This window comes from Delphinus delphis, chromosome 17 (genome assembly GCF_949987515.2).
Source record: "Delphinus delphis chromosome 17, mDelDel1.2, whole genome shotgun sequence".
NCBI classification, from domain to species: domain Eukaryota; kingdom Metazoa; phylum Chordata; class Mammalia; order Artiodactyla; family Delphinidae; genus Delphinus; species Delphinus delphis.
In genome coordinates this window covers 22,042,023-22,069,200 of record NC_082699.1, presented here as the reverse complement: position 1 = coordinate 22,069,200, position 27,178 = coordinate 22,042,023, and the positions used below count along the sequence as shown (strand labels likewise).

The window sequence follows — 27,178 nt, the reverse complement described above, 5'->3', positions numbered from 1 at the left end:
GGTACAAAGGTGTTAAGTGTTTTTGCTTGTATGTGGCTGCTGTTTCGAGGAACTGGTAATATCACTGACAGTCATCCCAGGGTATAATGAAACAGAGAACTCTAAAACATCACAAGATAATCTTGCCCATCTCTGGATGTATGGGCCCTAGGTTAGTGCCTATACATGTAACCACCACTCCTATGAAGAAGTGAGCACTGTAGGATCTGGGAATGTAGCAAAGGAACATTATGGGGAGAATGTGGTCAGAGAGAAAGGACACATACATACGTAATGGAAGATTTGAACCTGGAGGAGAAAACAGTCTTTTTCTTGGGATATGTAGATTCCATCTTTAAGAAGGCTTTTATTATGCAACTATACTGTGCCACACTAATATCAATCAAAATTATAAAATCATTAACTTTGATTTTAGGTGAAGCTTGAGATCTCTGTAACATCATCACTTTTTAATTTCCACATTGGCCAGGGCTTCAGTGACAATTACTGAGAACCCAGGAGCTACTAAAGATGTCATTGGTAATGAAAAAAAATTAGCTGGAAGTCAAATTGCAAAAGGAGAAGAAATAAGGAGAAGCAGGGCTTCCCTGGTGGTGCAGTGGTGGAGAGTCCGCCTGCCAATGCAGGGGACACGGGTTCGTGCCCCGGTCCGGGAAGATCCCACATGCCGCGGAGCGGCTAGGCCCGTGAGCCATGGCCGCTGAGCCTGCACGTCCGGAGCCTGTGCTCCGCAACAGGAGAGGCCACAAGAGTGAGAGGCCTGCGTACCACAAAAAAAAAAAAAAAAGAAAAGAAAAAAGAAAGAAGGAGAAGCATGAAAACAGGGAGCATAGATTGTTACCTTGGGAAACAAGTAGTGAAGGAAAGAGGGGAACTTGAGAACTTGAACACATTTGCGGAAAAGGGTAAAGTCAGTGAAAAGGAAAGGATAATTAACAGACCTCCTGTTAAGGTCAGAAAGAAAATGGTTTAAAAACCTCAGATGAAGGAATAATCTTAGACAGGAAGAGGAGAACTTCCTCTGTCCCCAGGGACATGAAAAAAGTAGCTGTGCAGCACTTATGTCTAAACTGAGGTTGTAAACAATGAATAAACATTGTTATACACTTTTTACAGTCATCCAGAGGACAAGCAAAGAGAGATGGTTTGGTTGATTTTGATCGGACAGGAGCGTGAGAAAGACAAGAAAGCAAGGAAATTGAAAGCACTGAAGAGAAGGATTAACAGGGATTCCAGACTGAGAAGAGAGCTGCTGAGAAAATAGCCATCTTGATATGGTCAGAAAGTAAATGTGGTGCAAATTAGAAAGATAATGGGTGATAGTCAGGTGGGTTTTTACTTTTGACTTTACAATGAGAGATGGCCGGGACCCCAAATCCCTATATCCTGGACTAGACACATGCAAAACATTTACAAGAAGAGACACGAGAGGCTAATGCAAACTGGTCGCACTGTTTGCTAGTATTTTGTCCCAAATCCCTATGTAGTGTTTTATCCTCATGACCTGAGTAAGAAGAACTTAAAGATCTACATCCTTTTTTGCCTCTTTGGCTTAAGTCCTTCCCTGGATCCAGGCTGAGTGCTATTTGATGCTTGTTTTCTCCTGAGCCCTGCCTTGGTCTCTGCTTGGTCTTTACTGCCTGTATGTGGTAACAGTAACATTTTGAAAAGAGAGCAACACACTAAGATAAAAAAAAGTTAAACTGTTTGCTCCTCTATTCTAAGATGTTATCCTTAATATAGTAAAACCCTGTGTGTCTGTGAGCACTCCTTTTTGTTGATTCATTTTAGTTTTTCAGTGAACAGGTTGGGTGCATCAGGAAGCCTTGTACTTCTTCTAGATAAGTGGTTCTCAAGTTGTGGAGGTGAGGGTAGGAGGAAAAAAAAAAAAAGATATGAAAGTATCCCAGGGAATGTTTCCAAGGGGAAGAGAGTGCTCATCTCTCTGTGTGTGCAGGGGGAGGAGGGAGCATTGTAAAAACTTTCAGGGGGTACTGATAAACACCTATCTTTCTTCTGACTGAAAATCACTGTCCTACAGGTGAGCAGGTAAGAAGACAGGAGTGATATTGGAGTTTAATATTTGAGAGGTGGGATGGCTCTAGTAGGTGATAAAGTCCAGGAAGTGGGCTACCAGGGTGGAACGGAGGTGAAAAGTTTTGGAGTAGAGGCCAGGAAAAATGAGGCTGGAATGCTGGGTATGTCCACCACAGGGTGGCTGAGCTTTGGCTTTCTCCTTTATTACCTGCAACACTTTCCCAAGCATCAAGTACATAGTGTATGTTCAATAAATACTCTTAATAGACTGTGTACATTTCAGAAAAATGTATTACTTTTAATATCAATTATGTGAGCATGCAACATTGCTAAATACAAAAGTCATACAAGCTCACAAATGACTTCAGAGACTGCCACTTGCAATTAAAGAACAATTTAGGCCCTATAAAGACATCATAAACATAGATCTGTTCCTGTTTTCACTTGATGACTATACATTTTCACCCTATTACTACTGGTTTCACTCAGAAACTCTATTGCCCACAGTTACATTTCTTTACCCCTTAATGCTTCTCTGAAGAGAAACAGACATTATCAGTCATCTTCTAAAATGGTGTATTTCCACTGTGCCTGAGTAAGACTCAAGTGTTGGGCATTTACAGTACACAGCTCTGGGGATATTGCCTACAAATTGGAGGCTGCCTGTCTATTATCTGTTGGAAAAACATTTCTATGAATTTATGATATCAATATGTCAGCATAGGACACTTACAATTGATAAAAGGTAAATTTGAAAAGTTTACACTTGTTGCAAATAAGTTGAAAAATGGAAAATTTCAATTTCTAGTTAATTAAACAAAATGAGTAGCATGGAACATAAAAAGTCTGAACCATGCTAAGTTTACAGACTCCATGTCAGAAAAAAATGTCTTCTGGGAAGTATAACACGAAAAAATAAGTTGACATTAAATTTATTACTATTATTTTTTAGATAAAAGTGCTACTCACATATGTGTCATTGCTCATCTAGGTAACCTTGAGAAAAACAATTGCCCTTTCTGGGACTCAGTTTCCTCCTCTAAAATATGGAGGCTGATTCAGTCCATCTCTAAAAGTTCCCTTCCAGATAAACATGCTCTGTAACTGGCTTCAACTTTAGGGCGCGTGCAGTAGAAAGCTCCCTGGAGACAGATAAACAGTTTCAAATTTTATTCATCATTTATTAGCTTTTCAAGCTTGTAAAAGTTATACTTTATTGAGCCTTAATTGCCTTATTTATGAAATGGAATAACGCTATCTCTTTAATTGAATTGTTTGAGGATTAAATGGGATAATATGTGCTGTGAAGTGAATAGCATAAAGTCAGTTGGTTAACAGGAATTCAATGTGTATTATCAAATCAGTGTCTTAGTTTTCTACTCTTTCCTTCTCTCCTTAAAAATTCAATTCCTTGTATGTTACTGACTTGCAAGTAAAAGATATTATAATAAAATTTGGAAGATACTATGAACTTTTGCTGAGCAACATTTGTAGGATGTGAATGTTTTGGAAAGCTAATTTTTATTTTCTGGCTTGGGAAAACCTCTGGATTTGAATATAGCAGACAAAGTAGCAGTAAGAGGTCAAAAATAATTCAAAAGCTCCATATGACTTCACAATTTAGCAACTATTATATATTCAAAGACAGGCATGATACCACATGCATTAATAATAGTATATCACACAGGAATATAAATACTCCACATATACTCAGCACTAGTCCTAAACTTTACAAAATCACATGAAATCAGTTTGGAATTCCACAATTTTAAGGATGAAGAGAACTTTACCTAGAATCACAAGAAAGCTATGAGGATAATAAATAAGGATATTAAAAAGTGATTGTATGGGTTGGATGTGCTAAATAGACTAGCAGAAATTGTCTAACATAGCCCCAGGAACCTCTTTTCCCACTTGTGAGTCTATTAATAGGTGGATTTGTTTGAACGTTAACTGGACATTTTGGATCCTACTGGGTTAAGCAGAAGGAAGTACTCTAAAATTTAATCTTTCCTATTGTCTCAATGACTCACACTGTTAACATTTTTTCTAGTAATATGTGATTGAGGACCATGTGATACCCATGCCCTTATTCCACTCATTCAAAAAGTACTGTAAAGGGAGATGAGGGCAGACTTACCTTTCATCCTTTATGTAACTACAAAGGAGGGCTGAGTTCCTGTTATGTCCATATAGATTATCTGTTGAAATGCTGCTTAACCTACTTCACATGGGATTGTATCTAAGACCTCAAGGACCGTTAAGTGGGGTCTTTATTGCAAAGGGTCTTCCTGTTGCCTGCCATTTGTCCAGTAATTCATGAGCCATTGGCATATTACTGGTGCCTTATATATTACCACTGAGAAATGATTTCATAATACTGACCAGTGAGATTACACAGCTCATAGAAACTTTCCATATAAGAACCACGATGTCAAAACACAGCAGAGGTCACTAACAGTATTAATGAGGATTTTGTCAGCTTCTAATGATGATTATTATTGTATCAGAATGGAATTCACACTAATTATTAGTAAAAGTTTACAAACATTAGAAAGTGCATAATAACATTTGGATCTGATAGGGCTGAAAAAAGACATGAAAAACACAACACAAGGGCTTTACTTTTGTGATTGGTGTCCACATGATTGCAAGATCATTTTCTACATCTTTTGCTGCTCCGTGGAGATAAGCTGTCCTCCAAATTTTAATAGTATCATACAGCACTGTGATAAATTTGATTCCATAGAAGAAAATATTTCCCATGCTTAGTATTATCTTGTATTCTCTTTCCCACCTCCCCAATTCTCAGAAATCCTCATAATTGGAAATAAAAATATACGTTGGAAAAAGTTCTCCACTTGGGAATAAGACAAAATTTGCAGTTTGAATTCTGGTCTGTGTAGACACCAAACAGACTGAATTCAGGTAATATTCACATTAATGGATATTTTCAAATGCCTGTATAATAAGCAAAGGAGTGTTGATGAATCTGTTAGACTTAATTCATCAGCTGTGCATTAAGGAGAAAGATTAGGTTTTAAAAAACGTGTGCTCTCAGGGCTTCCCTGGTGGCGCAGTGGTTGGGAGTTGGCCTGCGGGTGCAGGGGACACGGGTTCGTGCCCTGGTACTCCGCGAAGATCCCACATGCCGCGGAGCGGCTGGGCCCGTGAGCCATGGCCGCTGAGCCTGCGCGTCCAGAGCCTGTGCTCCGCAACGGGAGAGGCCACAGCGGTGGGAGGCCCGCGTACCGCAAAAGAAAAAAAAAAAAAAAAAAATGTGGGTTCTATCCTGTGCACACCACCACACGATGGAGCAGAATTTTTAGGCAGCCCTTTTAAAAATGATTAGTATAAAAATTCACAGTAACGTACATCATTTTTGTTTTTCATAAGCAATCAAAGAAGGGGGCAGTGCTGAGCATCTATATTGTATAATACAAAACAGTGTAAATAACACAGCAGGAACACACAGATACATAATGCTAAAAACAGTGCTTTCTGGATGGTTCTTTTACTGGGTGAATACTTGGGCCAGAGATATTTAAACTCTGGGGTTCAACCAACCCTTTGCGATTAGACACAATTAAATCCTCTGACATTGTGAGGGGCCAGATGCTACAGGAAGAATCATCACCTAGGTCGGTGCTACTCTCTACAAGCATTTAATCATATGGTCAAGTGAAAGGATCCGTACAAAAATGACATCCAAACACAAGCCACATGATTTCAACCATTGCTGATGCCAGAGGTAGAGAAAAGTCTGTCTGCAGCCACAGCCTCTGCCCCCATTTTTAACATAACAAGCAGGTTCCTGCAATGCAGCACAGCCATTTTCTTTTTCCCCTTTTCACTCTTGGAAATAAATGCATTCCAGCCAGGCCTGGAGATTTGAGACATTGTCAGGTGTTGATGAAGATCAAAGTGGGGTGTTAACTTTCAGATTTTGCTGCTTCTCCCTGGGCTTCCCCACTTTGTTCTGTTGAATTTCGCTGTGCATCTTCTTCACCTTCTGTTAGAGACATAAAAAAGGATAAAGGCAAAATAAAAATGATTGCTTATATTTACTGACTCTCAGTATATCATATTGGAAATTTCAGAAATACTCAAGTCTGAAATTCTCATAGAGACAAGTATATTTTCTTGGTAATCAATTCCCCATCAAGAAAACAGCTTAAGTGTTTCAAGGGCTAATTCTGGTTCTGGAAGAGCATGGCTCAAAAACAAAATAATAACTGCATTTTTAGAATGGTTAGTGATGCTCTATGCTTCTGATAAATAGCTGGGAAATCTCATGGCCAGGTCATGGCATGGCACTTGTAGTTTCATAGGTTGCAGAAATCAGACGTAGGGAACAAGTTTACCTTTTGATGCCTGACTATCTTATATTAAGAAATATTTTAAAATTACATTTTACGTTATTCTGAACACTTGATGATAACCTAGCTGACTTCTCATAGGTTTAATTAATTTAAATTAAAAGCAACAGTGGAAGGACATTATGTCAGCTGGTTAGTCCCTTGTCAAATAGTTATGATGGCCTCTGGCCTGCCCTTACAGAACATATGTACAAATCCAATAAAACCACTTTCATAACTGTACCCTTAGCAACAATCTCAGCCATAGCAACACTAAAATTAAACAATGCTTTCTCTCCATATTAGGTCACTTTACCTGGGTGCAAGCTGCAGGCAATTCTTGATTCAAAGATTCAAATATTTGCATGTGTTAGCTTGTTACTAAGCGACCAATATGGCTTAGTGGACAAAATATTTGGGTGTGCAATAATGCGTATTATATTAATTTTTGCTAAGAGTTTATTACCATAATTCAAATTAATTGAAGTAAGTAGACTGTCCGTTATTTAGATGGAAATTTTGAAGGTAATTACTCCTTTACGCTTAACAAGTACACACAAGACACCTCACCATGAACCATACTTTAGGGAAATTAAAAGCAGTTTTTCCACATAAAAATCATATTCTGTTCTAAAGGTGTTCCAAGAATATCATGATGCATTATATAGAATTTTCATGGACTATCTTCACTATTAGAGAAATGAACAAGCCCCCAAGTTATGCAGATGGCCTGAATCTGAGATGTGTAGATTAGCATGAAATGAGAACTCGATAAATAGGAGAAGCTCTGTCAACCAAAGGAATGAAGTCATATTAGGGCAGATGCAAGACAGTAGAATATTAAGGATGAAAGTGACTGCATAAATACAAGATGAGGATCTTAACTCCCATGGGGCTTGGGACTTTCTAGGTATCCAGGGATACTCCTCAGGGCTCAGAATAATGCTGCAAACACAGAGCTGTGGCTAAATAGATGCTTGTTAACAAGTCAAGATAAACATAGGACAACAATATTGTTGAGCATAAACTTAAATAGAAGCTGAAATACTCAGGAATTACAAAGGAAGTCCCGTGCTATTCTCAGCTAGTGATATTTAATTTGCCATTGTACAGTTGTCTTTATTTTTTATGTTTTGGACTTTTGATTGTACAGTTATTACTTTTAGTTCTTGGTACTTAGAATAATAAATAAAGTCAGTGCTGTTTATACTTTGCCTTATTCTGGATTTTGTGATTTGAAGAGAAACAGAAAATTCTTTCAGGGTCTACAGAATTGCAATTAACATGTAGAAATATTTGAAAAAGAATATATCTGGAAGCATAAAGATATTTGAATTATTTTAAATTATTTAATTATAACATATTAATATCAAATATAAAATTATTAATATAAAATGTCAACCTATTTAAATTTTAACATAGTCTACTAGACTATGTTAAGAGACTATAGTCTCTTGTATAAGAAAGGTCTTGAGGTTAATGGGTCTTAATTTCAGTGAAAACAAAAAAAGAAGAAATTAAACTACACTATGAATAAAAATGTCCTCATAGTAAGAGTGGCTAAAATTAATGCAGATTATTTAAAATAGAGTATTCATATAAAACACAAATTTTATGAAAAAGATTAGTAAATTCTCAAATATTGCAGAAAAATTATATTTACTTACTTCATGCCACCAAATTGGAATAATTCCCTATAGCCTTTCTCAGAGCTATTTTGAAAATTAACTCCTGGTAGTAACAGAGAAACAACAAAATCTAAAATATACATCAGTCTATATACTCCATGGAAGTGATTATTAAAGTTTTATTTTCAACCTGAGTTTTAAAAGACCAATCTATGACCTGCTGACCTGTAGTCATTGAATAAAGTTCTGTCAGTAGGTATTTTAAGGTAATGTTGCTGAGCTATTTCATTTATATATATACTCTGACTCAGTTTTCCAATAACTGGAAGGCTTTGCCATGAAAATTCTAATAGCAAAGTATTATCAAGCTGTTACCAAGAGTCAGAAACTGACCAGTGTTTTTCACATATATAACACTGTGTTTCCTTAATTGTGAACTCCTTTTTACTTTTAAAGATTATTTTTTGCACAAGTGTTTTTCAGGGAAATACATTCAGCTTTGATATTTGCAAAAGCTATGGATGGAAGAGCCATCAGGGGTTTCAGCACTTTGTACTTTGACATGTCAAACTTATTTTACTTTTTCATTGGTAAAGATAGATTTGGTGGGTAGGAGTTCGAGGCCCAATAGTAAGACAAATTTTTCAAACTCAGTCTATCATGAAAGGAAAACTTCTTACCTAAGACTTATTTATGTAATAGACTATTTTACTTCCATTCTCAAGAAAAATGGTCCTGGAGACCCTTTTATTTTGAAATGGTTCTTGGAATCGAGATCTGTCAGACTTATCTGTGAATCTTGTTAAATATCTAATGCTATTAAGTGTTACAGGTGGCCAAACTGTCAAAGGTAGGAGCTCCAACTTTGTTAAATGTTCTACATAAGATATTTCAGAGCTTTTATAGAGATTAGGATTAAATAAAAAAAAAAAACTCATGTGTTTTATTGATTGCATTAGTAAAATCAGATTAAGGATTCTGCATTTGAGTGGGAAACCCTGTAAGGTGCAGTCATTGAAAACAGAGTGGGAGTGATTAAGAGATTAGTACCTGCCTTTTATCTTGCCTTAGACTGTTTATAACTTTCTCTTACGTTACTTTCAAAGGTGTTTTTTCATGACTTAATCCTACTTAGCGAAGTGCTGCAAATCATTCCATGTTCATAGAGATGGATGTCAAACGACTCACCTGTCTTGTTGATATCAAGACCTGCTAATTTCAAGGCTAATTCATTGCTGTTACCACTTGCAGAGGAAACCAGGATATCATGTATTGCATTTCTTCTACCCGTTCTTCCTGAAGCAATAAAATCTGCATATGTAGTTTCCACATCAGTCATTGCTAACAAATATCCACATAGCAGGAGCTACAAAACAGAGAAAAATTAAAAGGTAAATATAATGTTGGTCAATGGTAAACATTTAACAAAGACACTTGTTAAATTACTGGCCTATAATATGGATGTGAAATAACTGTCTTGCTTACATGTCCACAAAGCAAGTAATGCTTTGATTCTTGATCAAGGGTCAGGGAACATTTTTTGTAAAGGGCCTGATAGTAAATATTTTAGGCTTTGAGGGTATATAGTCTTTATCCAACTACTCAACCCTATGGTTGTAGGACAAAAGTACTCAAAGAGAATACATTAAATAAAAGTAATAAACTAAACTTATAAAAATAGGCATAAGGTCAGATTTGGCCTGCATGCCGTAGTTTGTGGCCACCCAGTTTAGATCATAAAATTCTCCTTCTCTAATACCATTTTAGTCAGTCTTCAACTCCAGAAAGAAGAACTTGAGCTCAGTAGCATACCAAAGTGGTGGGAGGTGGAGTGGAAGTTTTCCACCCTAGATATGAGCAGTAAGCAAGGGCATTGTTTGCAGAGAACCTAAGAACAATAATGAAATTGACCAAAATCCAGTTTGTTTTTTATTATCATCATGCACCAGCAATTCTAAACAATGCCAGTGACCAAATACCGCTCCCAGTCCAGGAGCACAGCTTCCTTGTTGCTTACTTGGTAAGTCATTCCTTGGGAGGAATAATAATCTTTCTTGACTGAAACTTTGAAATAAAATCTTCAAAATTACAAAGGACTCAGTGAAAGTGAGTTTCCCCAAACAGACCTGGTAACACACATACTTAGTTAAAGACTTAATGAAGAAAATATTTTCAAGGTAGAATATGAGATACATGTAATAACAAAAGATCATCAAATGTAAATCTTTCATTTTTTTTTACATCTTTATTGGAATATAATTGCTTTACAATGATGCATTAGTTTCTGCTTTATAACAAAGTGAATCAGTTATACATATACATATGTTCCCATATCTCTTCCCTCTTGCGACTCCCTCCCTCCCACCCTCCCTATCCCACCCCTCTAGGTGGTCACAAAGCACTGAGTTGATCTCCCTGTGCTATGCGGCTGCTTCCCACTAGCTATCTATTTTACGTTTGGTAGTGTATATATGTCCATGCCTCTCTCTCGCTTTGTCACAGCTTACCCTTCCCCCTCCCCATATCCTCAAGTCCATTCTCCAGTAGGTCTGTGTCTTTATTCCTGTCTTACCCATTCCAATTACATTTTACTATAGTTTAAGATTAAAAACTCATGCCAATAATCAAGAGAAAGGAGTCTTTTCAAAATATACGAAATGTGGAAGAAGCAAAAATGGTAGAACCCATACACTATCATGGACATGCACACTGTCACTCTGAAATAAATTGATGCCATTTACAGTGAAATCCAGGATGGCAGTCAGTAGCACTTTCCTTAAAGCTTAGTTCTTCTCCCAGTGCATAATGAGGGAGCTATTAATTTAATCTGGGGAAAACTTTTATACTCTCTCTTCTGTAAGAGGAAGCTAAAAGAGGAAACAGGTAGGAATAGCACAATACAAGTTTTGAAATAGGAAATATATGAATACTGCATGCTTTACTGTGACTATATTATGGTTCCAATCACTTGACTATATCCATCATTCTTTTTCATGGGAATATGATTTAATGGTTGTTACCATGTTACTTAAAATTTCCAAATGCTCCTCAGAAGATCCTGGATTTAGTCCTGCCCCTGACATTGGGTCATGGAGTGACAGAAAATCACTTGACCTCCTGGCCTTCCATTTTCTAATAAGTAAAGCAGGACACCTGGATGACATAATCATTAATGGCACTTTAAGTGAAAGTGTAAAAACAATGATCACTCAAAACTATATCATTTCTAGAATCTTGAATTTGGAAATTCCCTTCTGTGACCATAACCACCAATTTTTTTCTTTTCCTCTTACTCATAATGAATCTGTTCTTCACACTGGTCATATCTTTAATTCCTTTAACCCTTTTTGTTTTAGTTTCCTCTAGGCCCAGTCTGGATCAATTGCCCACCGTTTCGTGTAGCTTCTCATTAGCATCAAGAAGTCCCTTTGGTCTACCGTCACCTTGACTTTCCTAAGCCTCACCTGGAAAACAGCACGGTACACTTTCTCTGATCTCATTACTGGGTGGATAAGTGTTACCAAAAAAGTCATAAAATTGTGCCAATTGGTTCAACTAAACATTTTTACTCTATTATTAGTATACACTCTGAGTTGAACAGAAATTCTTTTGTTCACTTCTATTTGACTCCTCTGTATGGCTTCTCTCTGTGGGCAGGATTCCAAACCCTTTGTAGTCCACACAACCAGACACTACCTGCCTTAAGAGGTGACTTTGCATCTTCCTTCTTGGGGAAGATATAGGACATCTGCTGCAAGTTCTCTTACATTTCTTCCTTTCTCAAATACATTTCTCTGTAAATCACTATTGTTTCTTTTCTAGATGAACTAGCTGCTTTCTTTTTAAGGCATGCTATTGATTCTATTTCCTATTACCTCCTGTAGGACCTTTCTCCATCCATTTTTTTCTCAGTAATTTGAGTCTTCTTTCTCCTCTGGATTTCTCTGTCAAGTTTATAAGCATGTTCAAGTCTTTCCTTACTAAAAAAAAAATGAACCAACCATTCAACCAAATACCCATTCCTCGACCTTCATAAATCTTTGCACTACCTTCTCTTTCCTTCATTAAACTTCTCAGTAGGGTTCAACTACTTTTATTTTCTCACTTTCCTTGAACCAACCTTTAGAATTTTTCTATTCCATTGGCCTTTATATAGTATGTTTTACAGAGACTACTTTCATATAGATCACTGAAATGATCTGTATTAACATTAAGTAACCGCTTAGTGTTAAATGTTCTTGTGACTGTCTATCCTGTTTGAGCTCACATGACACTGCCAGTTACATTCTCCTTGAAAGTCTCCCCTAGCATATATTAAAAGTTATAGAGGCAAAATAATTATAAGAATCAGATTTATCTGTATTTGAATCTAGACTTTCCATTTACTTGTTATGCTATGTCTAATCCCTCTGTGCTCAGTTCTTTATCTATAAATTGTGATAAATATACTTAGTTCTCAAGATTATGAGAATTTACTTGGATTATGTATCTCAAGAGATTAACATAGTGTTTGGCACATGGTGGGTAAGTACTGATTAAAAAAAAAAAAACTGTCACTTCCTTAGCTTTCATGATCCCTTACCATCCTGGTTCCATCCCATTTGACCTTTGTATTTTTTACAGACTTCCCTTTCTAGGGTCACCTTTAGAAATCAGAGCACATTTTGTAGGAATTTAGAATCAGTCATTGACCTTCTTTACTTTCTTACTTGAATAACTCATCTAATTCCAATGCTTCTAATTCCTCACTATGGATAATACAAACGTCTGCATCTGCTATTTAGAATGTTCTCCCAAGGTCCTCACACACAAGAGCAACTGCCTGCTGAATACGGACTTCCACTTGGTTTTGCACAAACATTTCAAATTCAATAAAACAAAGTAAGACAACAACAAAACACATAAATAGAGAAAACTGGCTTCATTAATACGCCGTGTTGGGGCATATTTTGACTTATTTCTCTCACTTGATATCCATGTCTAATCATCTGCCAGGTCATGTTGGTTTCTATTTGATGTCACTCATATTTATTCTCTGTAAAACACAGAAAAAGCTCTTACCAGGATTATTGCTGAGTTTTCCCACAATCTGAAAAGAACCCACTTTTGCTGCTTTAACTTTAACCACTCACTCTCATACTTGGTATGCTACAGAAAAATGCACAGTGTTTTCCCAGAGCTTCTCTGATGGTGCATTTGCTCAATTCTGTTATTCAACCTGGAATGCCTTCTCCTGACAAACTTGCTTGTTGAAATGGATTTAGCCCTCAAAATTCAGCCAATGCCATCTTCTCTTTGTCTTCTTTCCCCTATCTCTTCACCTAGCACTCCCACAGGCCTTGATTTGTGCCCGTACAGGGCGTTAAAATTCTAACTGGCATCATGATTGCCTCTCCTTCTAGACAGATCACAAGTTCTGACAAGACAGGAAATGCATTTTGTTAATATTTTAACTACATAGAATTCCTAGTAGAGCCTTTTGCACATAATCAGTGCTGAATAGAAGTATGTTGAATAGAACTGAACAATGAGGAAGAAATACATTAATCACCTTTCATCAGTAGCCACAGAGAATTTCCCTATCCGTGGGTTATACTAAATCACCAAATCCTAAAACTCTGGAAGGTTTTATAGGTGAAAAATCTGAGGATCAGATAGTTCAAGTGATCTGCCCATCTTCACATAGTTAATTAATTAAGTGGTTGGAATGAAGGTCTTCAAATCCCAGTCCACTCTTTCTGTTTTACCAGGTTGCTTGTCTGTGAGTAAGCTACAAATTTGCATAAAGTTTTTGACCTTGAGTAATTCAGTGCTATTATAATGATATTTTCATTACCTACTCCACTATCATTAACCAACGCAGTACTTAGTTTCTATGTTACTTTAAAGATTTAGAATTGGATATCTTTACCGATTTCTTTCTATGGTCACATTTTGAAATAAGGGCACATTTTGTGGAAATTTAGAATCAGTCATTGACCTTCTTATATCTATCAAATATATCTGATAAAAAGGCGAAGTAGGTTACAGGAATAAGCTCATCTCAAAGTCATTGTTATTGTCTTTCATTCTTATTCTCTTTATGGCTTTTTAAAACATAGGCTTTAAAAATAGCACAACTGCTATTATTTCTCATCTGATAACAATGTTATGAAGTAGGCAAAAATATCCTCATTTTCATTTGAAGAAAGTAAGTCAGAGAGTTAAGGGACTGCTAAATAACAAACGGAACTATGACTTGAACCCAGGTCTGTGGGCTTTGCATAAAGAACACTGTATTTTGCAATAAAGTTCCTTGTTTTTTGCCATTATCATTTTTTAAAATGTAGACTGTCATAATAATACTCGTGTATGTGGGAGTTTACATCTAATTCACTTTGCTGATAATAGTTTTAAGAAGATTTGAAAAATCAGAGTGAGACAGAAAAAAGTGGTGACATTTTCCATGAGAAGGTATGAATTAAAAGGAGCACTGCATTATGATTTGTATATCTGTGAATGTTAATTTCTGTGACGGTGCTAATTCTATTTATAAGAGGGGAGCCAAAAACTTAATTTGAATTTTCATTTAGGGTACTCCTAAGTAATGAGCACATGGAAGAAGAAACAGGGTTATGAGAGATGTATGTGTATACTGTGTTCATCTTTGAAGTGTGTGTATCTAGATTTCAATTGGATTTAGTGAAAGACAATAATGAGAATTGTGAGAATAGATTATTCTGTAAACTCCTTTTCTTCTTAAGCATTTATGAAATACTTGCTAGATTGATGTGCATCTTATTGTAAACCTCTAAAGTAACATAGAAAGTACTGGGCATTCAATTATGGTAGCCATTATAATTATTATTATAATAGTTATTATTATAAAGTAGTATTTCACTTTTATTAGATTTGTTTTCTCCAGACAATAAACTTACTTTTCAGTAAAAAGAACGATAGCTGACAAATAGCGCATATTTAAATACATAATTACATTTTGAAACAAAACATATACATGTTATAAACTCTGTATCTTTTTCTCTCTCTCCATGATTATACTTCCTTAATGAACTCCCATTAGGTGCTCAAAAACAGTAATTTTTACATGCATGGCAGCTATGTTTTTTTCCTTTCAGCTAAACATCTTGACACAGCTTTTCAATTTATTGATATGACTACCAGAGATTGGAAATAACTTTTACACCAATATAATCACTGCATAATGACTTGTAGTTAGCTTAGAAATTCTGGGGAAACTGTTGCCAAATGACTATGGCTGACAGATGTTCACCCAAAAATGACAAAAGTCAAAAAAAAAGTCTAAAAAGTGTCAGCAGCTGGTAGAGATTTAATAGAGTAGCACTTAGCACACATTCTGGCCTTATGCAAAATAAACTAATCAGAATAAAACTTGGAAAAATTTACCAAAAGTGGGCTTTGACTCTTCACTAAAGCTTCCTATTTATGTTGCTATAATTAGAATTTTCTAGACATGACAAAATGGTAGTATTGGATATAACCAAGATAATATGGTGCTATTTTTTGTATCTAGTTATATACAAGAGCTAATTATACTAATATTCAAAGTCGGATTAGAGGGAGGAAAAGACATTTTATTATTTAAGTACTGTACTATTTAAAATTAGATTAAATTTTAAAGCATAAATTTCTAAATATTGATATCTAAAAATCCAATCAAAATTCATGACTAAGAAATAACCTTGCTTTCTTTTCTCCCTTCTTAAAAAAGTCTCACTTTCTCCCTCTTTAACAAAGGAAACAGTATATTGGTATTCTAAAATTGTTTTGTTTGTATAATGGATTTCTAAACTGAGATTCATAATTTGTGTTGGTCTTTCCCTTATTTATGCCCTTTATCTTTTTAAATATCATTTACACAAATTGAGAGGATAAACCAGATTTCACCCTAGCATAATTTATAGATTTAGATAGACTGCAAGAGGCTAGAAAAAGTATGTACTTACGTCTCCTGTATTAAACAAATTGAAGTGTCCGCATAGATGTATTCTAAAAGAAGTTGGGTCTATGAAGCTGCTTAAATGATTTTTATAGTGACATTGAGTCATGAGCCAAATGGTGACTGGATAACATGCTAATTTTACTCCTGTAAATGGGGACACATGAAAATGAGACTCACAGACTTGGAAGAAAGAATGGAGAGAATGTCATCAGCAGGCACTGAAGTCTTCTCTCTAATATAAATGGTATGATTTTTTTTAAAAGAGAAGGAAAATTCTTCCTCTACCATTATTACAAATGCAGTTACATGACTTCTCCATTGTTACTTTATGAAATTATGTGAAGTTTGATAGAAGTCATTGAGTAGTTTCCTATGTGCTTAAGACTTGGTCTACATTAGTGTTTCTGAAACGTTTTGGCCTCAGATATCCATTACATTATCAAAAATTACTGAGAACCCGAATGAGATTTTGTTTATATAGTTATATCTGCCAATATTTACCATATGTGAAATTAAGACTGTAAATTTTAAATATTTATTAATTCACTTAAAATATAAATAAAAAGCCCATTACGTTTCAGTAAATAGTATATTTTTAGTGAAATGAAATATATATTCCAAAGCCAAAATAAAATAGTGACAAGAATGGCATTGTTTTACAGTTTGAAATTTTCTGGCTTAGTTTTGCAAATGTCTGGCTTAATAAAAGATACCTGGTTTCTCATATCTGCTTCTGCGTTCAATGTCTCAATATGTTGTTTCAGTTGAAGTATATGAAGAAAATCTGGCCTCACACAGATTTCTTTGTTGGGAAAGTGAGGAGAATTTTAATAGCTTTTTCAGATAATTATGGATTTTTAAATTTTGCAATGTGGAATCTAAAACCATATCAATATGCTTCCCTTACTTTTATTAAAATCTATTGTCTACTTTGCAACTTAAATGGATCTTTTGCCCATGTGTATTTTTAAAATATCAGGTATTGGTCATTTGGAAAAATATTGGTTCACTAGGTTATGTAAAATTTCCAAATAGTAGCTTATTTCATTATATAATATCACATTTGTTAGTAATGCCACCTATCTCAACAGAAAATTCTTTAAGAATTGAGAAACTGACAAGTTCACAGGGGCCAATAATAAGTTTTCCAAAATTGTAATTTTTATTTGAAAGCTCAGATTTTATCATTGGCAACAGATACAGTTGGATTTTGCTTCTCTTGAAGTGACAAGCTCACTTTGTTCATTTTCAAGAAAATCTCTGCCAAATATCCAAGTTTGAAAAAACCACAGTTTGCTTGTCAGTTGTTCTTTCAAGTAAAAATGGTGATTCATGAGAAAAGTGGCTAATTTAGCTCTCAACCCAAGCAGTCACACAAGTACTTACTTGAGACAACCATGCAGTTTGGTACATCTTCACTGACTTACCATTTCATCACACAGAATATTAAAAAGACCTCTACTCAAGGGTCAAGATTTGACAAAATTAGTATATTTTTACTCCTTAATCAAGTACATTCTTAGGTACATCTTGCATTTTAAAAATATTAACTCTGAGTGTGTGGCAGTGAAGAATACCAGGCTTACTAGTAGTTTGCTGCTACTGACTTGATTCATGCTAAGGTGTCAGCAGTTTTCCCCACCATGCTTTTGCACCATTAGTGCAAATGGCAGCCAAGTGAAAAGGTAAATAGCATCAGTATTATTATGAAAATTATTTTAAACTTGTGAATCCATTGAAAGTATCTCAGGGAATGATTGAAAGGGTCACTGGGGACATGCAGGAGTTGGGGGACCAAATTTTGAGAACTGTTGATCTACACAGTAACAGGAAGCTATCCGACAAACACTACGGATTAGAGAAGGGAACCCTTTTGTAAAGAACTTAACTAAGCAAGTTTTTGATTCCTAAAATATTCTGGAAATAATCAGCTATTTCCATGCTAAGTACAATACTATCTATCTTTTTCTCTTTTCTTTTCCTGCATAAGAATATTACTTATTTATCTAATTCAGGCTTACAAACAATCTAATAGCTTATTTTTAAGAACAACCCACCGATCTCACAAATCAGAGGGCTTCAAATTAAGTCTTATGAGCTCAGGACAGGGAGCCAGAACTTGATGCTACCTTAGTTCCCCTTTTCCTTGAATTGGGCTATATTCTAGTCACATTTTGGAGTAAGTGACAACAAAGAAGAAATCAAGAACCATACCCTGTTAATAGTAACAATTTGAAAATTTCCACAGAAGTCTCCTCTGTTAAGGCATAATTATAAATCCTGCGCCAGATCATGACATTGCATGCTCTAGAATACCATTTGGTATAATGGGACACGTATTGTCCTTTAGAAGAGTTTGGATAGTGTTCTATCAAAAGCACACTTAAAAAAAAGTAATCTCATATACTGAGTTGTATCACAGAATGATGCCAACACATATTAACTCTGTGAACGCAAACCCTCTTTTGTTCTAAATCCAAGGTATTGACTTTTTAAATCACAAAATACTGCTAGAATAAATTTTGCCTAATATGAGAAAAAATAGGCTGTCTTTGATGGTTTTCACAGTAAGTTTTTGACTAATACTACTAGAAATAATAACCCACCTACGTTTGTTGGGGTGAGTTCGTCACTTCTTCCCTGATTTTCAGTGTATAATAAAAATTCTCAAGTTCAAAAATGTCCAACATTTGATACTAATGGTTATTCTTCTCAATCTTCTCTCTATTCATCAATTCATCTCTGATCCCCAGTAATGTGATAATTGTGATCCTTATGCCTTCATTCAAGATTATATATATATTTTTCCTTGTTTTGACATGGGCATATTTTCATATTGTTTTTGTAAATTCATGACCTAGTCAATTGTATTATTACTTAACTTCTTCTCTGAAACTTCCTTTAGCCCAGATTCAAATCCTTTTTTTTTTTCTTTCCACAGTGCTTAACAAATCAAAACTTTTTGATTTGTTAAGCCTAAAATGTTACAAAGCCTAAAAATGTTATAAAGCCAGAAGCACAGGCTATCTTAAGAAAATATTTTCACTGTCTAATTAGGCAACAAGTAACCTCAAAACTATTCATAAATTCCTTTGCTGATCTCTGGCTGACCCGTTCACCATCCTTAAAAACAGCAATTTCTTCATTTTTTTGTGTTTCTTAAGTCTCACTTGTATTTCATCTTCTTTCACTCCATAGAAAATCTTGCCTAATGAATTTATGGAGAATGTCAAGGTCATCCTACATAAATTCCTTCAATTGCTGTTTCTTTATCATCACATCAAAATTGCCATCTTTTTATTTGAGTCCTTTTGCCACATTAATACCTGACTGGTGCTCTTGATTCTGTCTTCTCTCCTATTATTTTTCCTTCAATCCTGCCTTGTGCTTCTGGAGTCTTTCTTTACTCTGCTTTCTCCAATGCCTATAAAATTATTTACATATTACCTGTTATAAAATATATTTCATCTTTTAGCTCTGTTCTTTTTTTCACTTACCTTTTACTTTCATTTACTCTCAAACTTACAGAAAAAGAGGCAGATACTAATTTTCCTGCATCCTTTACAATGCTTTATTTTTAATTCCTTTGCAATTTAACTTACATATCTATCAATTTACCAGAACTGTTTTCTCAGAGAAAAACCATTACAGATTAATCACAAAATTCAATAGGCTTTTCACAGTAATCATCTATATCAAATTGGTACAACATTTTACATTGCTATTCCTCTCTTCTTGAAACATCTTTCGTCCTTGGCTCTGATAGTTACTGTACTCTTGATTTTCTCATAATCTTCTTATATTTCTTCTTGCCCTTTCCCTCACTTAACTATTAAATAATATATTTTCTCTCTTTTGTTCTTTATGTTCTGTTTGGTAATCCCATTTACCCCAATTGTCTTAATTTCCAACTGTTTATAGACAGCTATGAAATCTATAATTTGGGGGCCTGATATTTTTCTGAAGCGTAGCTTGGGAATTTTTACTGCCTATTGGATATTCCCCCATGTTTGTCCTTCAAAACTCAAATTCAGTAAGTTCAAATGGAATCTCTTTGCTGCATCTCTACCTCCACCCCCAAACTATTTATTATCCTTATTATTTTAGTGTATATTACTACTATTTTCTTAGGTATCCATGATATTAATAGAAATCTTAGAATTGTGTTCAATTACTTCCATCTCACTAATTCTTCCCATCTAATAAATTCTCAAACCTCATTGTTTTAATTCTATCCATTCAATGCTTCTTCAGTATTCTTCATTTCCGTTCTTTGTCTGGTCACTCCCTTCATCACTTTTTTCTTGACTATTGCAATTATAGGCTAACTACTTACTTATCTAAACTTATTCTTTTCCAAGTTACCCTTTACACTTTCGCCAGAATTAACTTTATTAAACATAAAATACTCAAAAATCTTCAGTGGCTCCTGGGAACCCTCAAAACATAGTTGTAACTTTATTTGCATGGCCCTCAAGAATGTGAACCCAACCTAATTTACTAGCTTTTTTCCCTATACTATCTCTCCCATGTATACTAAGTTAGATCATAGCAAACACTTGCTATATCTCTGGTGTTCTCTTATTGGTCTTCTCATGCTGCTTTTCTCAACCTGGAGTGAACTTCTCTCCCAAGAACAACAAAATTCTCATCTTTCAAACCCAGTTTATAAGCTACAGCACTCCCCATCTCCAGGTAAAATAAATAACTTTATTATAATATTTAATTTGGCACTATGCAAGAATTAATTATTTTCATGTTGCTCTTCTTCCTATATTATATGTTCCTTGAGATCTGGGTCTTTGATTTTTGAATCCCCTCAGAATGCTTGGCACAGGATTTTGTATGTTGTTCTTACATCTGAAAAAATGTATATTGTAGATTTATTTTTAATCATCATACTCAAGATCCTTATTGGTAAAGTAAATCTGTCAATGTTATTCCATTGTCAATAGTAAAATTATTGATAGCTCAGAAAGCATGTTTCTTTATTCTTATTCATTTCATTTTCCTGTCTCATAATACTATCATCAATATAAAGAGGTGAACTGTAATTATTTCCTCTAATACACTTTTTCTTCTGTGTATTCTTAATTATGACAGAAGATTTTAAAAAAATAACAGCAACGAAAAGCACTCTAGAATTCCAAGTAATCTATCCTATTTTCAGTTTATGGAAGCTTACCTCTTCTTAAGTTTTTTATAAAATATATATGACTAAAGTAGCGAATTAATGCATGGAATGATTTGTTCTGTCCTTCTTTTGTTAAGGCTTTTTACATCATTTATTTAATATTTCAAAAGGTTTATAAATCATTTATTAGCTAATCTTTGCAGCATACTTGCTGACACAGTCAATTAGCTGAAGAAGTACTGCTGGTTGGCAACTGACAAGTAATATTACTTGCACATTACAGATGAAGAAACGAAAGCAGAGAGAGGTTAATCGACTTGACCATGTCTTACACAGTGAGTGGTAGTACTGATGTCAGAATGGGGACCTGGGGTTATTCACATCAAAACCACAAAATCATTAAGAGTCCAGAGCTGGTGCTGTTCTTTATTATATTATACTTTCTAAATCCTTTGTTTAATCTCCTTTTCTGGCTCTCTATGAGTCCAAGGAGGAAAGATACTTATAAAATCTATACCTTCTCATTAAACTAAGACTACTTTTTCTACATCCAATAAATATTTAGTTTTTGCAAGGACGTTAGAACATCGACACATTTCTTCTCAAAATAACTCATTATTAACTTTTCCATCTTTAAAAGCACGATGAAAGATCAAACCAATCTCAGTAATATTTTCTGGTCTGTTCTGGTCTGGTCTAAGTTGTAATAATGACCATAATAACATAACAGTTATTGTTTACTAATTATTTATCAATAATAACAAAAATATCAAGTATTTGCCAGATACAACACTAGGAAGTTTATGTGAATTGTATAGTTTAAATTCATCAACAAATTTATCAAAGAGGAATGTTCATTATCTCCATTTTAAAGATGGAATATTAAAGGTTTAGAAATATTGTCATGAAACTGATAGGTGATTTAACCACTTACAAAACCAGTTGCCATTTTCCAACATTCATTTTGGAACGTACTATACTTAATTTTTTGTTGATGGTTTGCCATCCCTATTTTTTTTTTAATATGTAAGCAGTTCACATACTGTGGTGTTGAGACATTACTGTGTAGGGTGATATTTTATTGACATCCCTACAGAAGCTGGCTTTTTAATACTATCATCTGATATACATCATATTAATTGACACTGCAATTTCTTCCTTGATTTGTATATTTTTTTCTACAAACGCTTTGCATTCCAACTTCCACGTATCTGATCTACTCAACCATGTGATGGTCTTCATCTTCAGACATCTTGCTGTCTGGGCTGTTCAACCCTGTGACAGTAACAACACACTCACTAGGGACTAGGAGTTTGAGAAGGACTTAGAAAATTGTTTGACACCTGAAAAACATGGCTCCAGAATATGAAAAAAAGATCTGCAAAACTGAGATAAAAACTTGTGTAATTAATATTTTCAGCTAATATTACTACAACAGCAATGTTACTCAGCTTTCATATAGTTATCTATAAATTATATTGGATATGTGACTTGGGCACATTTTAATGCATTTGATAACATTTAGGGTAAAGCTTCTAAAAGGGCAATTGCCTAGGACTAAGGAAGGTTTAAAAATGGCCTTGCACAGAATGAACTAGAAGTGACTTCAATGGGAGGCTGAGGCAGAGATGCTGGACCCGGAGAGTGACAGAGCAGGCGTACATTGGAGAGAGCTTTCCTATATAGGAGAGCCAAGAATCAGTTACTTATTGAGTGGGGAGCATGAAGGTAGGGGACCCTATAATGAGAATCCTAGGATTGCTTCTAGATTTCTAACTTGGATAAACGACAGGACGGTACTCTTTGGTGAATACTAAAGGAACAGCAACAGCAGCAAAAGTCTAAGAGTGGAACTGTAACATATCACAATGCCACCTTTAAAGTAAATTTGGCAGTCTTCTCCGTTTTGAATGAATGAAAATGCATTAATTAAAGACATACACATTCACACACCTGCTAATATCTGCTCTTCTGCAATCATGTGTTTTCTGTATAGTGTCTAAATATCTATTCCAGTTGAGGTAGTGCTTAAACACTTCAATATGCCTCTTTTCAGCCAAAAAGAAAAACTGTCTATGACTGTTTCAACATATTTTAAATATATGTATAATCGTTGCCAACTTATCTGCTTTGCAGATACTAGTTTCCTATACAATATTTAATATCTCCCTTTATTGAAAATGTCATTGCTCAGTATTATGGTTAATGTTTTTCATTGTTATTATATGACTGAATGTTAGAATTATTGATTGATCTTTTTATTAATGGAATGATTTTCAGCACAATGTTAAATACTCTTCTTCTCTACCATTATTATATGTTATTTTAAAGATTTTCCATACAGTTACTTTAAATGGGATTTTCAGAGTTTTCAGGCTTTTTGAAGTCAGTAGGATAGGCTCCAGTGAGTAGAAGAAATGCTGAAGAACAATATGAATTAAACAAATTTAAGGAGTTAAGAAAGCACTGATCTAGCCATTGAGAAATATATACTAATATTTACATAGTATGTATATATAAATCAATAGTTTCCAAATGAGATAATCTACTGAACAAAATATCTTAAAATGTGAATTAAAAGATGTTGTAAAATCTCTATATGATTAAAGTACAAAAAACATTTATAAGCTTGGAATATAAATAATAAGTGCATTTTTGTCTGGGAGACAAGTTGTTATCTGAGAAACCTCAAGACATTTTGTAGGTTATCGAAATCACTTTACTATCAATCTTGAGCATTTCTCCTATCAACTCTATAATTAGTATTGGAAATTAGCATTATGACTATTTCACTATCAGGAACATTGAAGAAACTATTTAAAGTGCTAAACGTTCATTTTAACAAATAAAAAACAATTCATCTGAAGAAGATGTTACAATGAACTGAGGAATTAAAAGATCTCCAAGTAGAGAAATTTCACTGACTGCAGTATAAACAACATGAGGGTAGAGAGTTTCTGTTTTTCCTGTTTGCCCTCCAAAGTTTGGAACAGTGTTATATGCACGGTGCAGGGTAATAAGCAAATATTTAACAAATGAAAAGTACTGAATTCATTACCTTGTGGTACAAATTAAGATTTCTTTTGTACTGTAACTAGAAGATTTTAATTTCAGCATTATGAATTATTAATGTCTTTATCTGATTCCCAGTTCTGTGTCAACCAAACTTATTTGAGTGATAATTAGAGGACTTCATGTTTATCCTATCTTCTAGGATTTCACTTTTGCATATCTGTTAATTCATAATTTTGATATTTGTATAGCACAACCAAAGACTATAAAAACACATAGAGCAAGCACTTGCCAAAGAACTCTAAATAAAACAGGTCTCAGATATGAAATTAGAGCCATGCTTGGTTATACTTCTAAGTGCTTCATCTAAAGAGAGACCTGCAACACTGCTGCATGAATTAATCACCTAGGGTGACTTTTAAACCTACCAACAGCTGGCCCCTCTATCATATCTGATTTTATTCAATAGTCTAAATGATAATAACTAATAACTGTCCAGATTTCTTGGAGTTATAGATACGTGTTTTATTATTCTAAGTGTTGACCTGAGAAATTATTGAAAACAATAATTGTTCTAATTTACTTATTGAATTGCCCAGTTCTTACATGGCCTGACATGAAAGGTGATTTAAAAGATTGCATTTAAGTTTGGACATATAGCCTTCATCCTGCGGTTTCATCACAGACCTCTTATAGGATAAACACGTGCAACCATTTTGAGTTTCTGAATGGGAGTGCTCCTTAGAGTATTTTCCCCTTATAAATTTCTTGCCAACTTACTCCAATTTGAATGCAGGTAGAACTTTATAAATTTCTCCAAGAACTTATTTTTATTTTTATGAATCTTACTGATTTTGTTTTAATACCGAGGACTTTATCAAATTCATAGACATTTGATAGAATAAAAAGCAAAAGCATAATTAGGAAAAATCCAAAAACCTCAAATAGAAAATAAGATGCTATGTTGTTAGTTACAGAAATTAGCACAAATAGACTGAAAAACTGACCACCATTGTAAACTGAGCTTTTAACTATGGAAGTCTCCAGGAAAAGGAGGATTACCTGACTCAGGGGTCTTCTCTTTCTTTGCCTTCTTTTAACAATCTCGAAAATTAAAGAAAGGTTGAAATGACAATAAAAATAATTTATTTCCCAAACCATTTGAGAGTAGTTGCGAACACAATGCAATGTCTCCCCCAAATCCTCTAGTATTTCCTACAAACATATATCCAAATATAATCATGAAAATCAGGAAATTAACACTGACACATTACTACACTGCTACTAAGCCTCAGACCCCTTTCAAGTTTTGTCAATTATCCCACTCATGTCCTTCATAATAAAAGGATCAGCCCAGCATCACATGTTGCATTTAGTTGTCCTGTCTCTTTAATTTTTTTTTTTTTTTCTGCTGTACGCGGGCCTCTCACTGTTGTGGCCTCTCCCGTTGCGGAGCACAGGCCCCGGACACGCAGGTTCAGCGGCCATGGCTCACGGGCCCAGCCGCTCCGCGGCATGTGGGATCTTCCCGGACCGGGGGCACGAACCCGCTTCCGCCTGCATCGGCAGGCGGACTCTCAACCACTGCGCCACCAGGGAAGCCCTCTTTAGTTTTTTAATCCGGAAAATTTTCTCAGGCTTCCCTTGAATTTCATGAACTAGAAAATTTTAAAGAATATGGATCAGTTATTTTGTAGGATTTAGCTGTTTGTATTTGTCTCATGATTATTCAGGATATGTGTAGTTGGCAGGAATAACACAGTGGTGAAGCTCTGTTCTTCTTACTGCTTCCTATCAAACAATTTTGGCAAACTTTTAACTTGTAACCTTACTGGAATATTATTTTACTCATTTGATTAAGGTGTATCACCCAGTCTTCTCCATTGTAAAGTTATTTTTTTCTCCTTCATTATTAATAATTTCTGTGGTAAGTCACTTTGTAATTATGTAAATATCCTGTTCCTCATCAAACATAATTTATTCAATTTAATTATTTAAATCAGTATGAACTCATAGACTCCTATTTTATTCAATTGACTATAATATGTTTCTACCATTATTTATTTTGAGGCTTAGATTGTTCAAGATTTGTCTAGTGGAAACCCCTTCAGTTTGGTTTCTATATCCTTTGATGTTTCCCAATTATTCTTTGATATCTCCCTTCTTCTTTTTTTTTTTAACATCATTATTGGAGTATAATTGCTTTACAATGCTGTGTTAGTTTCTGCTTTATAACAAAGTGAATCAGCTATACATATACATACGTCCCCATATCTCCTCCCTCTTGCGTCTCCCTCCCTCCCACCCTCCTTACTCCACCCCTCTAGGTGGTCACAAAGCACCGAGCTGATCTCCCTGTGCTATGTGGCTGCTTCCCACTAGCTATCGGTTTTATATTTGGTAGTGTATATATATCCATGCCACTCTCTCACACCGTCCCAGCTTACCCTTCCCCCTCCTCGTGTCCTCAAGTCCATTCTCTACATCTGCGTCTTTATTCCTGTCTTGCCCCTAGGTTCTTCAGAACCATTTTTTTTTCTTTAGGTTCCATATATATGGTATTTGTTTTTCTCTTTCTGACTTATTTCACTCTGTATGACAGACTCTAGGTCCATCCACCTCACTACAAACAACTCAATTTCATTTCTTTTTATGGCTGATCCCTTACTTCTTGAAACAATAATATGTTCTAGGGTCATCTTATATTTTCCCTGTAGTAGCTCTAGAATCAGTCATTTCTCCAAAGAGCTTTAGTTCCTTCAGTTGGAGAGCTGTATTTAGAAACCAAGATCCGGACACTAGGTGTATTCATTGCTCGTGGGAAGTAGTGGTCCCAGGTACTCTCAATAGGCAGAGCTAGGGGATTTATGTACATATATACATACACACATATGAAAACACATATTCATAACCATTTACACATATTCATAAACATATATTCATAAACATATGCATACATATCATCTATGTTTATTTCTGTAATGTCTCTATATTGAAAATCATGTGTTCACATTAACATCCTCCATTCCCTTTCAACACCCTTTCATTC

At 34.9% G+C, this 27,178-nt stretch overlaps 1 protein-coding gene across 2 annotated transcripts in view; it reads right to left on the bottom strand.

Annotated features, from left to right (window-relative positions):
- Positions 1-2,199: 2,199 nt before the first annotated feature.
- The window catches only part of PKIA (cAMP-dependent protein kinase inhibitor alpha), a 95,783-nt gene continuing 70,804 nt past the window's right edge, over positions 2,200-27,178 (bottom strand). For both annotated transcript variants that reach the window (XM_059994796.1, XM_059994798.1), the window contains 2 exons: positions 9,212-9,389; positions 2,200-6,049 (listed from right to left, as the gene is read on the bottom strand). In XM_059994796.1, the coding sequence (XP_059850779.1) occupies positions 5,970-6,049; positions 9,212-9,362 (231 nt within the window). In that variant the 5' untranslated portion in view covers positions 9,363-9,389 and the 3' untranslated portion in view covers positions 2,200-5,969. The remainder of the gene's footprint in view (positions 6,050-9,211; positions 9,390-27,178) is intronic.